Here is a 26992-nt window from a genome sequence, read left to right as displayed (position 1 = left end):
CCCTGAAGCCTGAGAGGGGCTAGAGCTGCATCCACGCATTTCGTGAACGTGCGGGGTGATAAAGCTAGACCGAAAGGAAGAACCCGATATTGGTATTCTTTGCCCCCGAAAGAAAACCTTAGGAACTTCCTGTGCTGAGGGAGGATGGAGATATGGAAGTAGGCGTCCTTCAGATCTATCGTGACAAACCAGTCCTCGGATCTGATTTGAGTCGCGATCTGTTTGAGTGTCAGCATCTTGAACTTGAGTTTCTGTACTGAACGATTCAACAGACGAAGATCTAAAATGGGACGCAACCCCCCATCCTTTTTTGGAACAATGAAATAACGGCTGTAAAAACCCGACTCTCTGTCGGGTGAGTACACCTGTTCTATAGCTTCCTTTGCTAACAGGGCCTTTACCTCTTGCTCCATTACCAGAGCCTGCTCGGGATGCACCACTGTGGGCAGCACCCCGTTGTAACGAGGAGGACGAGAACCAAACTGGATTCTGTATCCTTTCTCTACAATCTGCAGGACCCAATGTGAAATATTCGGCAGAAGCTTCCACGCTGCCAGAAAATTTACTAAGGGAACCAGCCTCTCGAGGCTGGTCTCTGGTGTTATCGAGACAGCCAATTCCGGAGCCTGAAACATAATGGCAGGAACTACCTGAACTGGCCGCTCTAAGGCCCCCCTCAGAGGGCGCGAAACCGATGCTGTGCCGCAGCATAGCATCAGCGACTCGCTGGAGACCGCTGCGCCCTGAAGCACCGAGGGTGGCAGGGTTGGCAGAACGGTCTCGTGAGGACCCCGAAATGGAACGGGCACCGTAAAATGAGGTGTACACCGCTCCACTTCGGTCGGGGCTGTCCTCACAGGCCTGATGCGTGAACATCAGGACCTTTTTTTTTTTTTGAACCGAAGTCTTCTTCGCCTGAAGAACGGTCCTCAGATCCGGCTTCGACTTAGAAGACTTCGGTTGAGAGGGTTGCGTCTGTCTCCAGTCTCTACGTGGAGGTGCACGAGATGCAACACTCTCTTTCTGATGCACACGATATGATGAGCTTGACGGCTGGGGCTGCTCACGCCCAGCAGCCCCAGGGGGCTGGACCCGGCGAGGGATAAACTTTTTAAAAACGTCCGCTTGTTTTTTTGACTCCTGAAATCTCTCGACGACCGCGTGGACTGCGTCGCCGAAGAGACCAGAAGGTTCAAGCGGAGCATCTAATAAAAAAGCTCGATCTTTTTCTTTGATTTCAGACAGATTCAACCATAAATGTCTCTCAGTAGCTACCAAGGCTGCCATAGACCGCCCAATTGCTCTGGCGGTCTCCTTAGTAGCCCTGAGAGAAAGATCGGTAGCCCGACGAAGTTCACGAATCTCGTCATGACTGACTCCCTCACTACTATCCAGATCCCCCAGCAGGTCAGCTTGATAAGCCTGGAGCACTGCCATAGTATGCAGACATGCTCCAGCTTGACCTGCTGCCGTATAAGCTTTGCCCACTAACACCGAAGTGGCTTTAAGCGGTCTAGTGGGCAAAGCCGAGGCTTTCAGAGACGATGCGGGACCAGGGGAAAGATAACTGGCTAAATTCTCTTCCGCCTGGGGCATCGCCTCATAACCATACTCTTTCAGCCCTCTTATTCTCGAATAAGTGTTAACATGAGGGCTGAAAAGACGTGATGAGTATGGTTTATTCCACGATTTAGAAATCTCATTGTGTAAATCGGGAAAAAATGGAAGCCCTCGTGGTGGAGATAATGTGGTTGAAGATAAAAAGCGCTCATCTAATTTGCTTTTAGGACGAGCGCCCTTATTCTCAGATGGCCATTCAATATTTAACTTCTCTACAGCCCGCGACATAACATCCACCAGCTCATCATATGCTGGGGAAATAAATTGTGAATCCCTTTCCCCCATGTGTGTGCTTACACTCTCCACACTCATCACATCAACCTCCTCGGAGGAAGAGCAACAAAGTAGTGGAGGGCTCTCTCCCCGGGCGAAAGAAACCGCAGAGCGTGCTTCCGACACCGGGGAGAGAGCACTGGATCTCTCGGGTAAGGAAGGAGAAAGAGCCCTCGGACCCGTCTCCAACCCCTCCGAAAGATCCTTTTGCGATCCCCAGGAATGCATTCTCCGCGCCGCCTCAGCAGACGCGGGTCCTGATCCCTGTGGATCGCGAGCCTGCCCACTCACTTTATCAAAGAGTGACAGGCGAGAGCGGAGCATGCGAAGCGGTAACATCTCACAATGCTGGCACTCAGCCCCCTCGAAGGCTGAGACCGCATGCTCCACTCCCAAACAAACGACACAAAGCTCGTGTGTGTCCCCACCCGTTAAATAACGCGGGCAGGGAGAAACACACTGTTTGTACACTTGTTTAGTTTCCATCCTTTTCCGCAACAGACAACAGTAAATAGACAGAGACAAAATGACACAGATCGCTTGCTGAGACACAGAAGCTAATGCCGCGTTTCACCGGGTGAGCCTTTATCCCTTCCTGGTCATGACGTCACCCGCCCGTGACGCTCATTCTTTCCATTGGACTAGTTGACATTGATGCTCAGACGCATGCACGCTGGGGGCGTTCCCAAAGCGTCAAGTGACGCATCGCGAGTTCCCTCGAAAGGGAACCAGTCTTATGGGTCATTTTTTTGAAATTGAGATTTATACATCACATGAAAGCTGAATAAATAAGCTTTCCATTGATGTATGGTGTGTTAGGATTGGACAATATTTGGCCGAGATACGACTATTTGAAAATATGGAATCTGAGGGTGCAGAAAAATCTAAACATTGAGAAAATCGCCTTTAAAGCTATCCGTTTATGTAAAAAAAAAATGTTTTATACATTTACGGTAGGAAATTTACAAAATATCTTCATGGAACATGATCTTTACTTAATATCCTAATGATTTTTGGCATAAAAGAAAAATTGATAATTTTGACCCATACAATGTATTGTTGGCTATTCCCACAAATATACCTGTGCTACTTAAGACTGGTTTTGTGATCCAGGGTCACATATAGACATAGCAGATCTCTACATTCACATTACAAGTAAAATGTTTAAAATAAAATGCCAATAGGCTACCAATGATTACCCAATTATGGAAATAAAGTGAGCTATTGCACCCTGCAATACCCTATAAAGGACTTCCAAATCTGCAAAAATTTCTTCGGTTTACCAGCAATTTCATATCTGATCATTTCCATATGTAGCACACTGCTAACCTCTGCAATCCATGTCTCAAATTTAGGTAGCCTACACACTCTTTGTTCCACATCAACAAAATTGCCTTCTTCGCTATTGTCATCCCATATTGTATACTCTGGATTTGTTTAAGGTTATAGGTTCATAAAGAAGGGGCCCAGCCTAATATTGCAACACTGGGATCATGAGGAAAATCAGTCTTAAGTACCTTTGAGTAAAAACAAAAGACCTCAGACCAGAATTTGCATATTTTTGGGCAGAACCAGAATAAATGAGCCAATGAACCCTTATTGGACTTGCACTTAATACACAAAGGCGAGACAAAGGGATATAATGTAATTTTGTACGAGAGTAGTGCAATCTATGCACCACTTTGTATTGTATCAGCTGAAAATTAGAACTGATGGAGCAAGACCTAATACCCCGAAGGGCCTCGGCCCAGGAGTCTTCCGAAATATATATACCCAAGTCTTTTTCCCAGGACATCTTTAAATACTGTCAAACTCTGGAGTCATTTAAGCATTCAACAAATTTGGAAACCAAACCCTTCATTTCAAGTTCAAAGGTCATACAGTAATAAAGATACTCAGGGCGTTTATAGGTTTCAAAGTTAGGTATATTACTTTTAAAGTAGCTTCGTACTTGTAAATACCTGAAAAAATTAGAGGGGGGAAGTCCAAATTTTTGTCTAAGCTGGGCAAAGGGAGCAAATACATTGTTAATGTATAAATCGCCTATCAATACAAATCCTTTTTCTTTCCATGATAAGAAAGTATAATCCGTCTGCGAAATGAGGAAATGCGTGGTTATAGGCTATAGGAATAAGAGAGCACGTTTGAGGGAGTTTAAAGACCTTTCTAAGCTGATACCACACCTTGAGAGAATTTACAACGATGGAGTTACATTTCTTAAATGTTCTAATAGGTTTATTTTCTGCAAAGAGTAACACAGGGAGGGAGGAATCCTGAATATCCCGCGCAATAACAAGTCATGCAGGAATGGTGGTAGTAGTCAATACTTCGGGATATGCATTACACCAATACATTAAGGCCCTTAAGTTGGCTGCCCAATAGTAGTGTTGAAAACAGGGAAGGCCTAAACCTCCTATATCTTTCGTTTTACATATATCAGCTTTAGATATATATATATATGGGCTTTATACCCCCAAATAAATGGCATGATCACCGAGTCAAGTAAACACTGTTTTTTGGAAAAACATGGCCCAACACAGCAGCATTAAGTGCGCGTACAATACATGACTTTAAAAATGTTATTTCAATTTAAATAAAACAGTAATTTGATTTTTTTTTTAAATTAATGTAAATCTTTTTGGGACTAACAGATCTAGATACTGTGATTGTAGCTCGGCTTTGTCCATCATGTTGTTTAGTGGACTACAACTGGCCTCTCCATAAAGCGCATGATTCAAAAGAAAGATGACATGCAATGTGTATTTAATACTTAAAATATTAAATTACACATTGTGTCATACATACAGTATATAAAAGAATGAAGACTGTAGATCAACTACCCAAAAACCTGCTGAAGCTCCATTACAGTATAACTGTGCAACGCACTTATTGATTTAACCAACAACATGAATGTGGGGCAGGACCACGCTTTTGTTGAACATGAAGTGTTCATGAAAACTGATTGAAAACATCTTCACCTTTAAATAAAATGTATTACTGTAAAATGATTGTGTTCAATGACAGCAAAGCCCAGCCAAAACAAAAGAACTGGGAACAAACCTAAGGAAAAATTATATTTTCTGGTTAGTAAAAAAGTGGTGGATTTCATGTAGTTGCAACATGTACTTATACATATTTTAGTAAATATGCTTGTTTCAGAGATGTGTGGATGTGATTAATAAATATTTCTAGGTTGCCCTAATTACTCTTTTTTTGATGGATGCAGCCATGCAAAGAAGAATATTGCAATTTAACAAAACATTTTTATTGCAGATATAAAGAAAGCTGTGATAACAAACCGTCAAAAATGGCCTAGAACAAAGAAGCATTTTTTTTTTTTTTGCTGCAAGCTAGATTTTCATCTTTTATCTCATGGTTTATCTCCACTTTCAGACTAGAGAATAAAAAAGACGTCCTTAGTCAATTAACGTATCTGTTTGAAGCATTACGAGAGATGCTTATGGTGGCAGATCTGCGAGTCTGCCATTCAAATGATAAACTTGTCACAGTATGTGATGAAGAACTTTGCAAAGCAACCATGCATTGAATGCATCTGCAGTTGATTCCACCTCCTCAGAGGTGTCCTTGAGCAAGGCACCTAACCCCCAATCGCTCCCCGGGCGCCACTCAAGGCTGCCCGCTGCTCTGGGTGTGTGTATTCACGTTTGCAGTGTGTGTGTGTTCACTACTCACTACTCTGCTCCTAATGTGTGTGCACTTACTTGGATGGGTTAAATGCAGAGTTCCAATTCCAAGTATGGGTTACCATACTTGGCCATCACGTGTCACTTTCACTTTCACCAACAGATAGTGCTGCTTTTGAAACCAAAAACTTGTTTATTTATTAAATTCACTTTGATGAGAAGGGAAAACAATTACCAACAGAAACCCATCTGTTGACCACTGAAAGTTAATTAAAGGAACATGGAGCTTAGTGGAATACAGAATGAAAATAATTAACATGGCTTTTTTCGGCTTATGAGTTTGTCAGAATTGCCAATTACAGCATCCCCCTAAAGTATTTACCAGAGACGCATGACAGCACACAAACATACAACACATTACACAAATGAAACTTTCTTAGTTACTGTGCTTAAAGGCTAACCGATGCATTGTTTGATTGAATTACTGTGTGAGCATCTACAACCCCATTTCCAGAAAAGGACATTTTGTAAAATGCAATAAAATCAATAATCTGTGATTTGTTAACTCTCTTTAAATATATTCAAGTGACAAAAGCACAAAGAAAGTTTTCCAATGTTTTCACGTACCAACTTAATTGTATTTTGTAAATATAAACAGATTTGTATTTTGATGGCTGCAACACACTCCAAAAAAGTTGGGACAGGGGCATGTTTACCACTGTGTCACATCACAATTGAGGATTGTAATAGTTGTAGTTTTGCAAGTGGAATTTTTAGCCAATGTCGCAATACACAAGACAGCTGCTCAACTGTCAGCTGTGTAACCCCCCCCCCCCCCCTGTGTAACAGAGATTCGAGCGGCAGACTATGTTACGTGACAAGGGTTTTCAAAAGTACTTCTGAGCCCATGTGGCTATTTTTAACTAGTGATGGGCGGATCGATCCTGAAGTATCGATACTTCGATACTGACGTGGTATCGAAAAGGATCGATCCTCACACAAAAATATCGATCCAAATGTGTGTTTTTTTTACCAGTAATTTTTTATTAATTTAGCATGCAATTCACTGTGTAAAATAAGCTTCTAAGTGGAAAAATAAGCGAATGTTAGCGGGTAATTGTGTAGGATAGAATCTTTTCTCCTAGTCATCTGTATACAAGACGAAACCAATCAATCACAGAGAGCGTTCGATGCTGGTGCTTCGCTGAGCTCACAGGCCCAATGCGTTTGGGAAACGAAGCCTTGCTTAGATGACAGAGAAACAATCGGGAGTTATTTCGCAATAAACAAACCAAAACTGTACATAAAGGTTTAAAATGTTGACGTCAGTAAGATCTTTTTAATGAAATTAATATTTTTATTCAACAAGGATCGATACATTAAATTGATCAAAAGTGACAGTCAAGGGTTTTACACTGTAAAAAAAAATCTACTTCATATAAATGCTGTTCTTTCAACTTTGTTCATCAAATAATTCTGCATAAAATGTATCATGGTTTCCAACAAAATATGAAACTGTTTTCAACATTGATAATAATAAGAAATGTTTCCTGAGCAGCAAATCAGCATATTAAAATGATTTATCATCATGACTGGAGTAATGATGCCGAAAATTTAGCTTTGATCACATGAATAAATTACAGTTTACTATGGCATAGAAAACAGATAGCCTATGTTAAATTGTTAAATTGTAATATTACAGTTTTTACTAAGAGAAATAAAAATCTTACAGACACCAAACTTTTGAACAGTAGGCTAGTACTATAATTTGGGTAGTTTTGTAAAAGTCACTGACTAATTAAAGGGGAGTTGAGAGCACAGATCACAAATAATTTAGGCCTAGTAGTCATGAAAACGTGTTCAGATTTAACATATTAATGATGCATTCACCTCATAAATCATGACACACTGCTGTAAGTGCATACAAGTTCAAATGCATGCTTTTAAAATGAAAAAGTATCGGTATCGGTATCGATATCGGCGATACTGGCCCTGTATTTACTTGGTATCGGATCGATACAGAAATTTGCAGTATCGCCCATCACTATTTTTAACACAATATAACGTTTTCTCATGCAATGCCATCTGAGGACTCAAAGGTGGCAGACATTCAACAGAGGTATGCAAGCTTTTTAACAGAGTAATGTGAATGTGGATTTTTTGTTTTCTTCAAACCAGGTTCTTCTCTGTCTGCTGGTGGTCAAACAGGACCAAACTCAAATGCGTTTACAATGATTGAAGCTGTTTTTTTTTTTTGGTATATATTTTATAGTTTTCACATGATTTTATATAATTTTATTCAGTATAACTGTGCAATTACTGTCCTATGTTTAATACAATATTGCTTCAGTTAAAAACAAAAACGCATACTGTCCACTCAATTGGACATCTGAAAATATCTTTGTAAAATATGAGGAAAAAAAGTTCAAATCTTGTTTTTCATGTCCTAACAGCAATAAAAACACACTGAGTAAAGTAAGCAAATTCAATCACAACCAATGTTCAAGACGCAACAAATTAACTTTTTAAGCAACTTCATTTGAAAGTTGATTTGAAAAGGTAAAACTCTATTATCTCTAACTGTATTTCGTGTTTAATGAACTTTAAAACATTTAAAAATATGACGCTGTGGAGATGTGGAGACTTAAATAGATGCAACATTTCTCAGATGGGCTACTTTAAAGGCAATTCACAGATGGGCCCTCAGGTAAAACTTCAGTTTCTTGATTGATTTAAATTTACATGTTAGTTTGAAACTGAGAAAATTGATGAAAACCATTTATAATAAATTAGTCAAATGAAAAACATTGTTAAAATGGATCATGTAACGTAAAATTTACTTGGGGCCGAAAGCACTTTTTTTTTATTAAAATCTCAATGGGTTACAGTGTCACTAAATTAATTAACCAGGTGATAAAACTTGCAGGATTAACTTTTATCTTTTAATAGGATTAACTTCAAGCTTTTTATAAGATCATAAAAAGAAAAAATTTGTAGACTTAATAAATGTTTTGATATAATATATATAGTTGTGTCGTAGAATACACATGAAAATAGGAATATATTAAAAAATTAACTTTAATCATAAACGCAGGAGAAATACACACTACAAGAGACCATTATTGACAAAGGTTTAAATACAAGACGAACCAAATGACTGACAGTTGATAATCATACGTAACCATAGAAACAAACAAGGAGATAATCAGTAACCAAAACTGAACGTATATATATATATATATATATATATATATATATATATATATATATATATATATATATTATACATCACATCTGAGTGTAGGATTTTCAGGTTTGTGATGGATCTACTCCAAATAAACAAAGAATCAGGCCGTACTCACTCACACACTGGTTGGCTGAATCAGCGGTGGCCCGTGCCCATGGCCGGTCCTGGTAGAAGGGAGCACAGTGCTGACAGTCGACCCCTGCAGTGTTGTGCTTACAAGCACACACCAAACCTCCCTCCTCATTGGTTATGCAGTCACTGGCATGGCCGTTACACTTGCATCTGCAAGACAGTTGAGAGCGCATTATTATCATTCTCTTAAGGCTCATTGTTGACACTCAGAAAAAAATCACTTATAAAATAAGCTCAGGATGTGGCATTCTGAGACAAGATTTACAAATGAGCCAGATGGTTGAATTTAAAACCAAATTAAATCAAAACACAAAGCAAAATTTGATATGCTACAGGGACCTTAACAGAGAAGTAGAAGTAAACACATTCTGACCACAGCGTTTGCTATTTGTTTGGCAGAAATTACAGCTTAGTAAGTGTTGTGTATTTTTACCAACTTGCATTGATAACTAGCATTAACATTTGTGGACTTTATTAAGAAGGAAAAAAAAATAATCAGAGAAAAGGCAAATAGACACTCTGATATACAATATGAGCTAGTGATGAAAAAACAAAACCCGACACCCACAAACTATATACAGATGGCGAACAAACACACAAATACACAAACACTGTCTCTTCCACATCCTGTTTATACTACTAATACACTTAAGATGTAGAACACAGATCAAATGGCTGGCAAAACTCTCTTTCTCTCTTACTGAAGCACAGTTCCTCTTGGTATTAAATCACTCACTTGCCTTTTTCTGTGATTTGCTCCCTTTCTCTTTTCTTAGTCAGTATGCGTCTGCCAATGAAACATAGGTGACAGCTAAAACACATGCAACATTACATAGGTGTGTTTATTCACCTGCCCCCCACAGAGAAATCAGATATGGCATAAAAATATGAGCGAAGCACTTTGGCATCTTTGAAGAACTCGTCTCCAAAAGTGTTCAATCTGTCCAGAGAGATGAGAATATCTGTAGCCGTCACCCAGTCCTACAGAGAGGAAGAGAGAGGAAAGTAAAATGAGAGAGAAAATGCATGCTATTTATCTGCTCTGTCTACTACACAAACTTTTTTTCTTAAATATCAAGGATGCATTAAACTGAACAAAAGTGACAGTAGAGAATTTTACATTTCTATTTTAAATAAATTAGGTTCTTTTGAACTCTCTATACTGAGTTTAAAGAATACTGAAAAATACCGGTACATAATGATTTCCACAAAAATTATTAAGCAGCACAAGAACAACTTTGTTCAACATTACTAATCAGAAATGTTTCTTGAGGACCAAATTAGCATATTAGAAGTATTTCTACTGAAACCTGCAGTAATGATGCTGAAAATTCAGCTTTGCATCACAGGAATAAATGACCTTCTAAGGTATACTGAAAGAGAACACAATTATTTTGAAACTGTAATAATATTTCACAATATTACTGTTTTTACTGTATTTTTGTGAGCATAAGATACCTTTTAAGCATAATACTGTACACTTTCAAAAACATTTGAAAAAAATCTCACCCACCTCAAAATACTAAATTATACGGTGGGCGAATTAAATGTGATATAAAAATATGTTGTTTCTAAAATTAAATAATTGGCTTTTCTGTTATGAATGTATTAAAATAAATTAAACTATTATTTGAAGAATATTTACTTCATATTAGGTTGACAACTTATTGCTTAAAACTATGGGTTGTACAAAACAAAATAATTATGATTGAGCTCAGAATGTTTAGAATAATCTTTAGATTAAAACCATAAATCATATATCTGTCAGGATACAGGCACAGAGGCGGAGGTAAGTGAAAGCAAACGTGAGTTTATTTACAGTGATATAAGTGCAGAGACAAAGTTCATGTGCAGGTGCGTTGACGATCACGTCGTGCAGAGGATCCCAGGTGAGCAGACCCTTCTTCAGAGAGTTGGACGTGGGTAGACAATGTCCAGTGATACGAATACTTTTCTGTTTCAGATCCAGGGAGGAACAGGGAGATCACGGTGGACACGTGGAGCACTTAGATTCAAATGGCAGGACTCGGGAAACAGGGAACCAGACTGGAATACTGGAGACAGCAAGACAGGGAGACAAAGGTGAGTATATTCAGGGGTGAGTATAGTTAAGTGATGGATCTTCGTTGGCAGACTTGGAAACTTCGGGAAATCGTGGGTAACGGTCTTCTCCTGTTGGAGGCTTGACAATGACTGGGGTGTGCGTGATTGTTTTATAGGGCTGGGTAACGAGGTGACTGAATGTGAACAGGTGTGACTGGTTAATATTCCGGGGAGAGTGACCTTTGAGTGGTGAATGGGAATGAATCTGATTGATTCCTGACACTACCCCCTCCTCCAGCGTCCGCGCCAGCGGACCTAGGACCCCGACGTCGTGGGGGTCTACCTCGAGGTCAAGGAGCAGGTTTGTCAGGGTGTTGTTCGTGGAAGGCAGTGAGTAGCATGGGATCAAGGATGTCCTTACGAGGTATCCAACACCTCTCTTCCGGTCCATAATTTTCCCAGTCAACCAGATACTCGAGTAGACCACCCCGACGTCGGGAGTCCAGGATCTCTCTAACAGCGAAGATGGATTCTGTTTCAATGGGGAGAACCGGAGGATTTTCATCTTGTGCTAGATCTGTAGAGGGGACTGGAACAGGTGAGTGATGGGGCTTCAGGAGGGAAACATGGAATGAGGGGTGGATGCGGTAGTGACTTGGCAGACGGAGCTGGTAGGTAACTGGATTGATTTGTCTTGTTATGGGAAACGGACCGATGTATCTTGGACTTAACTTGCGACAGGGTAGTCTCAACCGGATATCTTTTGTTGAGAGCCAAACCAATTGTCCAGGTTGGTATTCGGGGGTGTTGCTTCGGTGAGCGTCTGCAAAGTGACTGTGGCGGTTTATGGCTTGTTGGAGGTGATGGTGAGCTTGGTTCCATATTCTCTCACTGTCCCGGAACCAGGCGTTAACTGCTGGGACTTCTGAGGGTTCCCCGGACCACGGGAACAGTGGAGGTTGGTAACCCAGAATGCATTGGAACGGAGTCAGGTTGGTGGAGGTTTGTCTAAGGGAATTTTGGGCATACTCTGCCCACACGAGGTAACGACTCCAGAGGTGCTGATTGGCATGGCAGAAAGTTCGGAGGAAACGGCTGACGTCCTGGATTTTTCGTTCTGCCTGACCATTAGCCTGTGGGTGATACCCTGAAGTGAGACTTACGGTGACATTCATCAGTGCAAAGAAGGCTCGCCAAACTTTTGAAATGAATTGAGGCCCCCTATCTGATACTATGTCCTCTGGGAGGCCGAAATTCCGGAAGACATGTTCCATTAAAAGTTCTGCGGTTGCAAATGCTGTGGGTAAGTTTCTCAGGGGAATCAGCTTACACGCTTTCGAAAAGCGGTCGACGGCCACCAGGATGCAGGTGTTCTCTTCGGAGGGTGGAAGATCAGTCACAAAATCCACCCCAATATGCGACCAGGGTCTTTGGGGAACGGGTAGAGGCATGAGTTTTCCTGCGGGCAAATGACGAGGGTTTTTGTTCATTGCACATAGGATGCACCCCTGGATGAATGATTTGACGTCTCGGAGCATGTTGGGCCACCAGTAGCAGTTTTGGAGAGTGGAGCAGGTTTTGGTGACTCCTGGGTGACCTGTACCAACGGAGGAGTGCGCTGAGGAGATAAGTGATATACGGAATTCATCGGGTACGTAGATTTTCCCAGCTGGGCATTCCGTAGGACTGGGTTGGTTTCGAGACAATTCCATCAGTTGTTCGTTTAAGTCCCACTGAATGGGATTGACAAAGATTTTCTCTGGCAAGATGTTCTCGGGTTCTTCATGGTGAGTTTCAGGAGCATGGAGACGAGACAGAGCATCCGCTCGGACGTTCTTGGAGCCTGGACGATAGGAGATCTAGCAGTGAAATAGAGTGAAGAAAAGCGCCCATCTAGCCTGGCGTGGATTGAGTCGTTTTGCTTCTTTCAGATACTGGAGGTTCTTATGGTCGGTGAGAACCAGGAACGGGTGTTTGGCGCCCTCCAACCAGTGTCGCCATTCTTCAAGCGCAAGTTTTACCGCCAGGAGTTCCCGATTGCCGATATCATAGTTTACTTCGGCGGGTGATAACTTGTGGGAGAAGAACGCACATGGCATAGGTTTGGGTGACAAATTGGAATACTGAGACAACACTGCTCCTACTCCAGTGGTGGAGGCATCGACTTCTACGATGAACATCTCTTCGGGATTAGGATGTCGGAGTAGATGGGCAGTGGTGAAGGCGGTTTTCAAAGACTGGAATGCGTGGTCGGCTTCCTCAGTCCAGAGCAGCGTTTTTGGCTTTCCCTTTAGGAGTGACGTTAGAGGAGCTGTTAGCAGGCTGTACTGGTGAACGAACCTCCGATAAAAGTTGGCAAAGCCAAGGAATCTTTGCAATTCTTTTACCGTCTGTGGGGTTGGCCAGGAAGTGATCGCCTTGGTCTTGCGATCGTCCATCTGTACTCCTCTTTCACTGAGTTGATAGCCTAGGAATTCGACTGAAGTTTGGTGAAATGAGCATTTTTCTGCTTTTAGGAACAAAGAACTCACGTAGCCGTTGGAGGACTAAGGAGACGTGTCGTTGGTGTTCCACTGGATCCTTGGAATAGATTAAAATGTCATCGATGTAGATTATTACGAATCGGTTCAGATAATCTCGGAATACCTCGTCCATAAAACTTTGAAAGATGGAAAGAGCGTTGACCAGTCCATACGGCATAACCAAATATTCGTAGTGGCCAGCAGGGGTGATGAACGCGGTTTTCCATTCGTCGCCTTCCCGAATTCGGATGAGGTTATATGCGCTCCTCAAGTCCAGTTTAGTGAACATCTTGGCCTCACGCAGTTGCTCCAGTGAGGAAGGAACCAACGGTAGTGGATAGCTGAACTTCACGGTTATTCTGTTCAGGGTTCGATAGTCGATACAAGGACGTAGTCCGCCATCCTTCTTAGGAACAAAGAAAAAGCTGGCAGCAGCAGGTGACGTGGAGGAACGGATATACCCCTGTTTCAGAGCCTCTTCAATGTACTGTTGCATGGCTTTCTGTTCGGGAATAGACAGGGAGTAGATTCGTCCCTTAGGAATGGGTTCTCCTGGAACAAGGTCGATCGCACAATCCCAAGCTCGATGAGGGGGTAATTTAGCAGCCTCGACAGGATTGAACACATCTGCAAACGAGGAATAACAGGTAGGTATGGAAACGGACAGACTCTCAGTGGGGCTTTCGATGGAGGTTGAGTTTACTGGGACAATGTTAGGTGCATCAACGATGGATGTGGTCGCCAACTCGGCAGTTCTGGATGCACACTTACACCCCCAGTTCAGGATCTTACCAGATGACCAGTTGATATTGGGTTGATGTCGAATAAGCCATGGGCGACCCAGAATTAGATCAGTCTGACTGTTCTCTAATATGAAAGGTTCAAAAAGTTCGTGATGTGTATTTTCGACACCCAGGATGATGGGTTTAATCTGAGCTGTGACATACCCCTTATTTATGGTTTCACCCGTCACTGCATGGATGGAGTATGGTCTGGCGGTGGCTGATTTCTCGAGCTGGAGTTTTTGGCAGAGCCGTCCGGAAATGAAGTTTCCTACCGACCCGGAGTCCACTATGGCTGTGGCAGAAACATGGAAAGTCGTGGATTTTAAGATCACTGAAATAGTTAGTGGGGCTGATACCGAATCGGCCGTAAAGACAGAACTCACAAGCATTCTGGGGGGTCGAGTCGGACATGACTGACGAAAGTGTCCTCCCATTCCACAATACAAACATAACCTGAGTTCACGGCGCCGTGCACGTTCCGCTGGGGACAGTCGGTAAGTATCCAATTGCATCTTTTCTCCATCTGCTTCGGGCGGAGCTTCCGTGGGATACTGAGAATTACTAGTGGGTCGGCGATTTTCTAGATAACAGCCCTGAGATCGTTGATGCACACGGAGAGCTTGTTGGATAAATTTTTCAACACCCAGACTGTCATCATATATCGCCATTTGCAGACGGAGAGCAGGATTCAGACCACGTCGGTAAACAGAAATGAGCGCCTTCTCGTTCCACCCACTTGCAGAGGCTAAAGTGCGAAATTCCAACGAATACTCAGAAACCGATCTTCGACCTTGGTATAGTTGCAGTAGTTTGTCACTGGTGGAAGAATCATCAACTGGTCGTCCGAAAACTTCTTTAAAATGGTCTACAAACCCTTGTACCGATGAGGTTGTAGTGGACTCCTGTAACCACATGGTTTCAGCCCATCTCAAAGCAGCCCCGGATAACTGTTGGATGATAAAAGCGATTTTCGATCTTTCTGTGGGATATAACTGATTTTGCTGTTCCAGAGCGAGCGAACACTGAAGCAGGAACCCGTTGCAATCCTCCGCCCGTCCGGAGAATGGCGCTGGACGTGATGCTTGGTTAGCGAAGCATATCATCGAAGAAGTGGAGTCTGCGGAAGTGCTGAGCGTAGACTGACCGGAATTTTGAACAGCGGCTGTAGACTGTACAGGGTTATCACCATGGCGGGTAGCTTCCATCGCGCTGTTTCACTTTTCTGTTCTGGTCAAGCCTTCTGTCAGGATACAGGCACAGAGGCGGAGGTAAGTGAAAGCAAACGTGAGTTTATTTACAGTGATATAAGTGCAGAGACAAAGTTCATGTGCAGGTGCGTTGACGATCACGTCGTGCAGAGGATCCCAGGTGAGCAGACCCTTCTTCAGAGAGTTGGACGTGGGTAGACAATGTCCAGTGATACGAATACTTTTCTGTTTCAGATCCAGGGAGGAACAGGGAGATCTCGGTGGACACGTGGAGCACTTAGATTCAAATGGCAGGACTCGGGAAACAGGGAACCAGACTGGAATACTGGAGACAGCAAGACAGGGAGACAAAGGTGAGTATATTCAGGGGTGAGTATAGTTACGTGATGGATCTTCGTTGGCAGACTTGGAAACTTCGGGAAATCGTGGGTAACGGTCTTCTCCTGTTGGAGGCTTGACAATGACTGGGGTGTGCGTGAGTGTTTTATAGGGCTGGGTAACGAGGTGACTGATTGTGAACAGGTGTGACTGGTTAATATTCCGGGGAGAGTGACCTTTGAGTGGTGGATGGAAATGAATCTGATTGATTCCTGACAATATCAGCTTTAATTCTGTAAAGGTGTTAAAAATGATTACGTTAAACATATTTAATATCTTAAGATAAGTTAACTTTTACTACCCCTTTTCTCTCATATTTTAAAATTTAATTTACTTTCCCATAAGGTCAAGGGGCAGGAGTCGTAAATGGCAGAGAACAGTAAGATTAAGTCACATGACAATACCGACATGCAGAATTTACATGTCTAGAATTTATGCATACTACACATTAATAATTTCAGGATACACTTTAACAGTTTAGAAGTAAGTTCAAAAACATATTTAGTTAAGGTGAGAGGTTGTTCTGAGGTCATGGAAAATAGAGCACAATTAGATACCATAACATTTTTCATAATTCTTGTGTTGAAGTGAACTTCAAGGAAAACAAAGCTAGCACCTCTGTGTATTCATGTGTATGTGATACAGACCAAAGCATAAAGAATGAGATGGTAGAAAGAAATAGAGCCTTCAACATTTTTATTGTGTATGTGTGCAGGTGTGTGTCTGGTCAAGTGTGTGGTATGGTCATGTGTGTGATAGTGTGAAAGCAAAAGAGTTTGGTCATCCTTATCAGTGGCTGGCCTGTTGACCCCTGTTCTGTCCGTGTTAATGGGTTTTGAGCCCAGTGTGACAGCCTGGCGTGTGTAGGTGAGAGCACACATCTTTCATTCTGGGGGAACAAGATAAAAAAGGATCGGAGCTGGCCGTCACGTCCCTGCCTCTCAGAGGGATGGTTAAGTCCATTCCTATTCAGAGCAGTTGAGTAAACAAAAGAAAGAAACAAATAACCCCTCCATGTCTCTTTGTCTTTCTAACGATGCTCATCGGACTCTGCTTCTGTTTTTATTATACATGTCGCTCTGCTCTTCTGCTTCCACTTCTCTGTGTACAATATTCTTTATCTTCCCCTCAGAGTGTCTCTCTTTCTCTCTGGCATCCTTAGCTCTGCACAGTTTTTGAATGCCTACTTTACTTTCTCTCTCTCTTCTGTGCCTCTCTTGTGTTTGTTTTCGCAGTACTTGTGCATCAGTAGAAAAGGTCTTATTTTGGGGGCGAAACAATGTGCAATGAATCATAAACAATAACAGCTCCAATACTACAGAGTGAGAAGAAGCTATAGAGAGAGATATACAAGCTGTGTTCTACAATCTAATGAGTTACCTCTGTAGGCAGTATTAAGTCATTGTGTATGCGCTGCTGATGTGAAAGCTGTGCCAAAAAGTAGGCAACTTAATTACGCTGCCTTCTAAGATGTCCTCTTTTAGCAAATTACAGGCACCACTGCATTTATCCCTTACAGTGCTGACAATCCTATCACACACTACAACAAACTCCAAGATGTACAAGATATTTAAATATTTAAATATACAATGCATAAAAAATATAATATAAAAAAATATACGGTTTTACTATAGGGTTAGGATTATGTTTTGGTTTAGGGTTAGTATGTAGGGAATACTACATGTAACACGTAACAAGGACACTGTAAAGTGTTACCAAATATAGGCCTACATACTGTATAAACTCATTCAATACTTAAACCATAATAAAAGTAATAAAACTGAAGTAATAAATAATTCAAAATCGACTGGTAACACTTAACAATAAGATTTCATTTGTTAACATTGTATTAACTAACATGAACTAAAAATGAGCAATATATTTTTTACAGTATTTATTAATCTTTGTTAATTTTAGTTAATACAAATCCAGCTGATCATTGTTTGTTCAAGTTAGTTCACAGTGCATCAATGTTAACAAATACTTTTTTTGTTTTTAAATATGGACTAGTACATGTTAAATGTTAAAACATTAACAAATGCTGTAGACATATTGTTCAGTCCTATTCTCATTTGATTTTAATAATGTATAAGTAGTGAAATTAAAATGAGAAGATTAATAAGTGCTAGACTTAGCTATTGTTAATTTTTAGTTCATGTTGACTAAGTAGGCCTAGTTTAATGTTTTTAATGTAGTATTTTCTCCTTAAAACTGCAGTGAAAAAAGACAAGTCTCAAAAACGCGGTTTAAAATCCCTGGTGTTTCTGACCTACCTGTCCTGAACTAACGTTACATTGTAACCAATCACGTCAACGTGCCGGCGGGCTTTAACATTTCATTAACAGCGAACTACCAGGTGATCTCGAGAGTCGACAGGTTATCCCGGTATATTTCCTTGATATGAATAATCGGGTAGATTTACCAATATAGCGGGTGTATGATCTTACGATGATATGATGAAATAATGATGATATGATGAACTAATGTTTATGTTGTTCTGTTTCAAAAACTAGCGAGCTGCCGCCTACATGCGAAGTGTAACCTCCCATCTGCGACTAGCTTGGAACACTCTACATTACACAATGCTTGACGTCAGTAAGATTTTATTTCTTTGTTGTGTTGAAAGAAGTCTCTTATGCTCACCACTGCTGCATTTATTTGGTAGCTATACAAATGTATTACATTTAATGTGGTAGGCCTAAATTTATTTTTTTAAAGTGTTGTCTATTTTAATATAATTTTAAAATGTAATTTATACATGATAGCAAAACTGAATTTCTGCCTTTCTCCACTGACGTTCTGATTTGTTCAAATCGTTTCTGATGATAGTTAAAAGGCTGACTGAGGTGGCAAACGGGGATATATAGTTTGTGTAGACTAGCAACACATTATTAGCTGTTTGATAACACAGTCAAGCAAAAGGCTAATCATAGGAATAACCTATATGTGTCCGACTTTGTAAAGACCGATACCATTGTGCAGCGTTTACCGTTCACGTCAGAGTGGGTCTGTGGACTGGCGTAATTGGAGGCGGGCCCAATTAGCATATTAATTGCTCCGCGTACACTATAAATGAAGCAATTGTATGTAGAATTGCATTCAAACTATTATATGGCATGAAGATTTATTTATTTTTTTCACAGACAAAAAAAAAAAACATTTAAATATGTAATTTTGGTGATAAAAGGTGAGTTTTAAGGGAAACAATTATTGACTACAGGGGGACTTTAACTAATGTTATGTTAACTAATGAAACCTTATTTGACTACCGGTATTTTACTTTTTTGAATATTTTTGCTTATGAATTAATGAAGTATTGCGTCATTTCCTATATTAAAAATCAATTGTGAGCCAGGTCACTGACTATTTGTATGACACACAGACTTTCTACCTAAAACCTTAAAAAAAAGTTTAGGGTCAGTAAGATTTATTATTATTATTAATTAAAAAAAAAAAATTAGTCACCAATTATGAATTAAATTGATCAAAAGTGACAGTAAAGACTTTTAAATTTGTTACCAAAAATCTATTTTTAATCAATGCTGTTCTTTTGAAATCCCAAACAAAATATGTATAGGTCTAATGGTTTTCACAAAAAACATTAAGCAGCACAATTGATTTCAATAGTGATAATAATCACAAATGTTTCTTGAGCAGCAAATCAGCCTATTAGAATGATTTCTGAAGGATCATGTGACACTGAAGACTGCAGTAATGATGCTGGAAATTCAGTTTAGCCATAATTACATTTTAAAGTATATCAAAATAGACAACACTTAAAAATAATATATTTACCACATTAAATTTAATACATTGGTGTACCAAATAAATGGAGCATTGGTGACCATAAGGGACTTCTTTCAAAAACACAACAAACAAATAAAATCTTATTGACGTCAAACATTTGTGTAATGTAGAGTGTTTTAAATTAGTCGCTGATGAGGTTACACTTCACCAAGTAGGCTGCTTACCCTTACGAAAAAGAAGTATACTTCAAGTTAATTTTATGAAGTATACTTAAAGGGTAACTAAACCCAGAACCAACTTTTTTTAGTTAATGATCTGTAAGAATGGGGCTTTATTAGTACGGTTCATTGATTCGAGTAACTTTTTTGACATTTGTGTATAAAGTGTTTTAATTCTACAATATATGGTGTAAAAACGTCTGAGTGCTGCCCTCCTCAGGTTGAACGGTATGGAGGACCAAACCTGCAGAAATTAAAAATTAATAAATGAATAAATAAATGAATAAATAAACAAATACATATGCAAATACATGTAAAAATAAATAAATAAATGACTATTTATACTTTTATTTCCTTATTTATGTATAATTATATTTCCCTTTCAAGGGAACTTCGAGCTGCGTCAAACGCTGCGGGAACGCCCCTGCGTTGTGCGTCATGAAGCACGTATGGAATCAGCCCAATGGAGAGATGAAACGTCATAGGCGGGTGACGTCATCGACCAGGAAACTATAAAGCACCCCAAAAACACAAGCGCATTAGCTTCTGTGCTTTCAGTCGCGCTACATGTGAATCTGTCCCTGTGTGATATTGTCTGTCTTACATACCCTGCACCACACAAACAATTTATCCCTATATATATATATATATATATTGAGAGATTATGGCGGACGAACAGCAGTTTAGAAAGTGTGTTCCTCCCTGCTCGCGTTATTTAACGAGCGGGGATACACATGATCTTTGTGTTGTTTGTTTGGGAGTTCAGCATGCCCAGTTTGCTCTCGAGGGAGCAGACTGTGAGCATTGCGAGCGTTTGCCGTTAAGGACGCTCCGCTCCCGCCGATCGCTCTTTGAGGAGAGCGGTTCGGTGCGCGCTCCCCGCGGTTCGGGTCCCACTTCTGCCGAGGCAGAGCGGCGGCGCTTATCGTGGGGATCGCAGATGGATCTCACAGCGGGGTTTGAGACGGGCTCTGCCTTATCTCTCCCTTCACCTGTGAGATCCAGTGCCTCAGTCCCGGGTTCGGAAGCACGCGCTGCGGTTTCTTCCGCTCGGGCTGAGGCACCAATGCTGCAGCTATCCAGTTCTGAGGAACTTGATGTTGTTAGTGTTGAGGGAGATGTGGAGGATTCGCCACCCCACACTCCTGAGAGTGATGAGCTTATGGAGGTGTTAACAAGAGCTGTTGAAAAACTTAATATTGAATGGCCAGTGACTAGACAGGAGTCTGTTTCTAAATCAAAGTTGGATGAGAGATTTTTGCCGTCACGTGTGCAGCCTCCATGCCGGTGCCTGCCGTTTTTCCATGATCTCCACGCCGAGGTGTCGAAATCATGGAGAAAACCGGTGTCATATAGAGTGTTTAGTCCCCAGACTTCAACATACGCTAATATTATGGGAGCCAAGGCTCATGGTTATGGTGCTTTGCCTCGTGTGGAAGAGACGCTTGCGAGCCATCTCTCCCCCGAAGCAGCATCATCTTTTAAGGCACCGGCATTACCCACCAAGCCTTTAAGAAACACTTCGGCTTTGGTGGGTAAAGCATATTCGGCAACAGGTCAGGCTGTGTCATGTCTGCATACTATGTCAATCTTGCAGGCATACCAGGCTGATCTGCTAAGGGACATGAGTGAGAGTGAGGAGGTCAGTACTGACGTAGTTCGCGAACTGCGTCAGGCTGCTGATTTATCCCTGCGTGCCACCAGGGAATCGGCCAAATTAATGGGTCGTTCTATGGCAGCTCTGGTGGCCGCAGAAAGAGGCTTTTCTTTTAGATGCTCCTCTTTCTCCCATGGGGTTGTTTGGTGATGCTGTGAATTCAGTTATCGATAAATTCCAAGAAGAAAAGAAACAAACTGCAGCTTTTAAAAAGTTTCTTCCCCTTAAAGTTCATGTCCCTGGGGCTGCTGGGCGGGAGCAGCCCCGGCCGTCTTCGAGCTCATCACATAGAGCGGAGGCAGAGTGTCGCGTCTCGTGCTCCCCCTGCTGGACAGTGGGCTCAGCCGCGACACTCTCAGCCGAAGCCTTCTCCCAGTAGAACTGATCTGAGGACAGTTATATTGGCTAAGAAGGCTTCGGCTAAGAAGAAGTCCTGACGCCAAGCCGTTCAGGATGCTGAGGGTGGTCCCCACCGAGGCGGAAAGGTGTTCACCTCTTTTTACGGTGCCCATTCCTCCTCGGTGCCCTCAGGGGCTCGTTCTGCCAACCCCGCCTTTATGCCGGGGCACAGACGATCCCAGCGAGTGCTTTCCCGAGGGACGCTCGCTCCCTCTGAGGAGGGTCTCAGAGCGGTCAGACCAGTTGTTCCCTGCCGGTGCGCCGTTACAGGGCGCTGCGTCTGCTGCTCAAGTTACACCAGAGGCCAGTCTCGAGAGGCTGGTACCCTTAGTAGAATTTCTGGCAGAGTGGAAAAGCCTTCCAAAAATATCTCATTGGGTCCTGCAGACAGTAGAAAAGGGTTATGCTATCCAGTTCAGGTGTCGTCCACCAAAATTCAGAGGGGTTCTGCACACAGTGGTGGGCCCCGAGCAGGCTCTGGTATTGGAACAAGAGGTGAAAACGCTCCTTCAAAAAGAGGCTATAGAACGGGTTCCTCCTCCCAGTTTGGAGTCAGGTTATTACAGCTGATATTTCATCGTTCCAAAGAAGGATGGGGGGTTGCGTCCAATTTTAGACCTGCGCATATTGAATCGCTCGGTAGGGAAGCTAAAATTCAAGATGCTCACTATCAAGCAGATCGTGTCTCAAATCAGGTCCGAGGACTGGTTTGTCACGATAGATCTGAAGGACGCATACTTCCATGTGTCCATCCTTCCACAACACAGGAAGTTCCTGAGGTTCGCCTTCGGGGGCGAGGCGTACCAGTACAGGGTTCTTCCGTTTGGCCTAGCTTTATCTCCCCGCACTTTCACGAAATGCATGGATGCAGCACTAGTGCCTCTGAGGCTTCAGGGCATTCGTATTCTCAATTACATCGACGATTGGTTGATTTTAGCTCAGACCGAGCAGATGGCGGTTCGGCATCGAGATGTCGTCCTCGCTCATATCAGAAAGTTGGGGTTGAGGCTGAACGCAAAGAAAAGTGTATTATCTCCTTCCCAGAAGACCACTTTTCTGGGTGTCGTTTGGGATTCGGTATCGATGCGGGCGCGACTCTTTCCGACCCGCATCGCTTCGATTCTCTCAGCTGTGAAACAAGTGAAGCTAGGCCAGCTACTCACTGTCAAGCAGTTTCAGAGACTGTTGGGTCTGATGGCAGCAGCGTCCAACGTTATACCTTGCGGCCTGTTGTACATGAGACCGCTACAGTGGTGGCTCAGGACCAAGGGATTCTCCCCGAGGGGAAATCCGCTCCGCACGTTCAAAGTCACGCGGCGCTGCCTTCGTGCTCTGGTCATGTGGAGAGAAACTTGGTTCCTATCCAAAGGTCCTGTGCTGGGGGCTCTTTGTCGTCGCATAACGCTAACGACGGATGCTTCCCTCACAGGGTGGGGGGCGGTCATGAGTGGTCGCCCAGCCCAAGGTCTGTGGCAGGATCATCATCTTTCGTGGCACATAAATTGTCTAGAGATGTTGGCTGTGTTTCAGGCTCTGAAACACTTCCTAACAGACCTGAGAGGCCATCATGTGTTAGTTCAATCAGACAACACGTCGGTGGTCTCTTATATAAATCATCAGGGGGGCCTGCGGTCTCGCCGGCTTTACAAGTTGGCCCGTCAGATCCTCCTGTGGTCCCAAGGGAAGCTACTATCTCTGAGAGCAATGTATCTCCCTGGGTATTTGAATGTGGTAGCAGACTCCCTGTCGAGGCAGGGGCCGAGGCCAGGGGAATGGAGACTCCACCCCGAGGTGGTGGAGCTCCTTTGGTTGAGTTTCGGTCGCGCCGAGGTGGACCTATTCGCTTCCAAGGAGACCACTCATTGTCATCGGTGGTTCTCCATCACTCTTCCAGCCCCCCTGGGGTTGGATGCTATGGTGCAGCCGTGGCCGAGGTCACATCTGTACGCCTTTCCCCCGATTGCTCTGTTACCAGGAGTTCTGGAGAGGGTCCGCCGGGACGGGGTCAGTCTACTACTAGTAGCCCCGTTCTGGCCGGCCCGAGTATGGTTTGCGGACCTGATTTCTCTCCTGGACGGTTCTCCTTTGGAGCTCCCGGTCAGGAGGGATCTACTCTCCCAGGCGGGGGGCACGATACTTCACCCCCGCCCAGAATTGTGGAAACTGTGGGCTTGGCCTCTGAGGGGGCCCAGCTCATAGACTCCGGTCTCTCAACCGAGGTTGTTGAGACCATTCTTAACTCCAGAGCTCCATCCACGAGGAAGCTTTATGCCTTGAAGTGGAAACACCTGCAGGACCCAGTTAACTGCCCAGTGGGTGCAGTGCTGGAATTCCTGCAGGAGCGCTTCTCCACAGGGTTATCCCCCTCCACACTAAAGGTGTATGTGGCGGCACTAGCTGCTTACCACGTCCCTTTCAGTGGAGTTTCTCTTGGGAGACACCCGCTTATAACTCGTTTCCTCCGTGGCACTTTGAGGCTGAGGCCAGCAGTTCGTACGAGGGTGCCGACTTGGGATCTGGCCATTGTATTAGAAGGTCTTTCCCTAGCTCCTTTTGAACCTATCGAAGAAGTTCCCGAGAAGTTTCTCACTTTTAAGACTATCTTTTTGCTTGCTATCTCTTCACTAAAAAGAATCGGAGATTTGCAGGCTCTGTCGGTTTCACCCTCGTGCCTGGAATTTGCACCTGGCATGGTTAAAGCTTTTCTGCATCCTAGACCAGGTTACGTTCCTAAGGTTCCTATTAATATTGTTAGACCTACGGTTCTGCAGGCTTTCTGTCCTCCTCCATTTATGTCATCGGACCAGGAGAAACTTAATTCACTCTGCCCTGTTAGGGCATTAGACGCTTATGTCCACAGAGCTGCCCTGTGGAGGAAATCAGAACAACTTTTTGTATGTTTCGGGCCACCCTGGAAAGGGTGTCCGGCGTCTAAACAGAGAATGAGCAAGTGGGTGGTTGAGGCTATCTCACTTGCTTATGAGTCGGCTGGCCAGCCTTCACCTTTGGTTGTCCGAGCTCACTCTACCAGGAGTATGGCTGCTTCTAAAGCTCTTTTGTCGGGGGTTTCCCTGAGTGATGTTTGTGATGCGGCTGGATGGTCTTCACCGCATACTTTTATTAAGTTCTATGACCTAGACTTAAGCTCTACCCCTGGGGCACAGGTGCTCTCGTCCTCTGTGCGCTAGTCTCACATGACGGTCATTTGGTCCTATGGCGACGTGGGTATTCGCGTTCCCGCAGCGTTTGACGCAGCTCGAAGTTCCCTTGAAAGGGAACGTCTCAGTTACGTATGTAACCCTAGTTCCCTGATAGGGAACGAGACGCTGCGTCGCTCCGCCATACTCCCGGCACTCCCGTTAGCGCTTCCTTCAAGCCTATCAGAAGCTAATGCGCTTGTGTTTTTGGGGTGCTTTATAGTTTCCTGGTCGATGACGTCACCCGCCTATGACGTTTCATCTCTCCATTGGGCTGATTCCATACGTGCTTCATGACGCACAACGCAGGGGCGTTCCCGCAGCGTTTGACGCAGCGTCTCGTTCCCTATCAGGGAACTAGGGTTACATACGTAACCGAGACGTTTTTCCACATTTATTTATTTTTTCATTTATTTATTTATGCGTTTATTTATTTTCAATTTTATTTATTTTCACATTTATTTATGTATATATGTATTTATGTCTACATTTATTTATTTATACTTTTATTTATTTATACATTTATTTATTTATACATTTATTGCTCTAGTATGCTAATGAGGGGGGGGGGGGGGGGGGGTGTTTTACCTAAGACATAGCAATCGATCTCAGAGTGGCAGTACTGAAGCATTGAGGCCACAGTGACACCTTGTGGTGTGACCAAACAATACGCAAGAGGTTTGTGGACGTGACTTTACAGGTCACGCAGGAAATCATGGCCGTAAAACACCAGCAGGTCGGGATTTCTAAAATGTTTGGGCACACATGAACAGAATCCATAGATAACATACATGGAAGCGCGTCAAAATGATCCACTATTAACCAAATTTTATGACATGCATTGTAGATCCGTACACAGAAGCTAACTGCATTTTTAATGTAGCCTATCTTCCAAAAACAATGTTGACAGCAACAAACTTTTCCATAAAGAGTTTAAATAAACGTAAATAAAGAGAAAATAAATAAATGAATTAAAAATATTATAATTTAAATAATTGAAAGAACAACATTATAGTATTACAACATTACAATTATAATATTTTAATTCATTTATTTATTTTCTCTTCCTTGCCTTTCATGGTTGTAAATATGATTTGAGACTTCATTGCTGTTATTTATTGTAATTTGAGAATTGTAAAAAATTACAATTTTGTTAATAGCCTATTGTTTGTTCAATGCCTATTTTGTATGTAAATTGGTTTATTTCTCAAAAAAAACTTCCGCCACCTCGCAAACAACAAAATTAATAAATAAATGCCCCAATAAAAAATGGTGTAAAAAAGCCTATGTATGTGATAATTTTATTATATAACATAATACGATACACTAGCACACGGGAAGAGTGTTGAAAAATAGGCTACTTTTTCTTTATTTTTTGCTGTTTCTTCAGAAAAAGAAAAAAAGTTCCAAACTCCACAGAACCGCTGCGACTCTAAGCAACACGTGGTGTTTTCTTACTGAACGAATCAGTAGCCTATTTGAACGAATCGTCTGAATTAATGATTGAACTCACTCGTTAAGACGGTGGCATAGGCCTATATACAGTATACTGGCTGTTTTAGTTTCATACTTAAAAGTATAATTTCATCGATTCTATCATTAAATATTTTAATATTCAAAATATTATATTAAAGTCAATCTCATAACATTTACGCAACTGTAATTGCAGTGTAAATGCATCCATGGCTCCTCTGCATTAACAGTCTGTGTAAATAATATCTAATGCCATTCAGAGTCAGCGTCAGTCCCACATCTGCAGTGTGAAGATGGATTTTGTTGAAACTGATTTTACTGGTGACTATGGAAGCTTGTTTCCGCCACTAAATAAATAAATAATAATAATAATTGCGACTTTTTATCTCACAATTCTGACTTTTTTTCTCACAATTGCGAGTTTACATCTCGCAATTCTGACTTTATTT

General features: G+C 42.3%; 1 protein-coding gene across 1 annotated transcript in view; it reads right to left on the bottom strand.

Annotated features, from left to right (window-relative positions):
* lamc3 (laminin, gamma 3) overlaps positions 1 to 26992 on the bottom strand; it is a 142326-nt gene that overhangs the window by 53997 nt on the left and 61337 nt on the right. Inside the window, exons 3-4 of the mRNA XM_077231062.1 lie at positions 9767 to 9897; positions 8900 to 9066 (exon numbers count right to left, since the gene is read on the bottom strand). Coding sequence (XP_077087177.1) covers positions 8900 to 9066; positions 9767 to 9897 — 298 coding nt within the window. The remainder of the gene's footprint in view (positions 1 to 8899; positions 9067 to 9766; positions 9898 to 26992) is intronic.

Source organism: Siphateles boraxobius, unplaced genomic scaffold (assembly GCF_051911475.1).
Source record: "Siphateles boraxobius isolate OS27281-9 unplaced genomic scaffold, OSU_SipBor_1 16, whole genome shotgun sequence".
Classification (NCBI taxonomy): domain Eukaryota; kingdom Metazoa; phylum Chordata; class Actinopteri; order Cypriniformes; family Leuciscidae; genus Siphateles; species Siphateles boraxobius.
The sequence above is the reverse complement of the archived record's forward strand: the minus strand, read 5'-3'. Positions and strand labels throughout refer to the sequence as shown.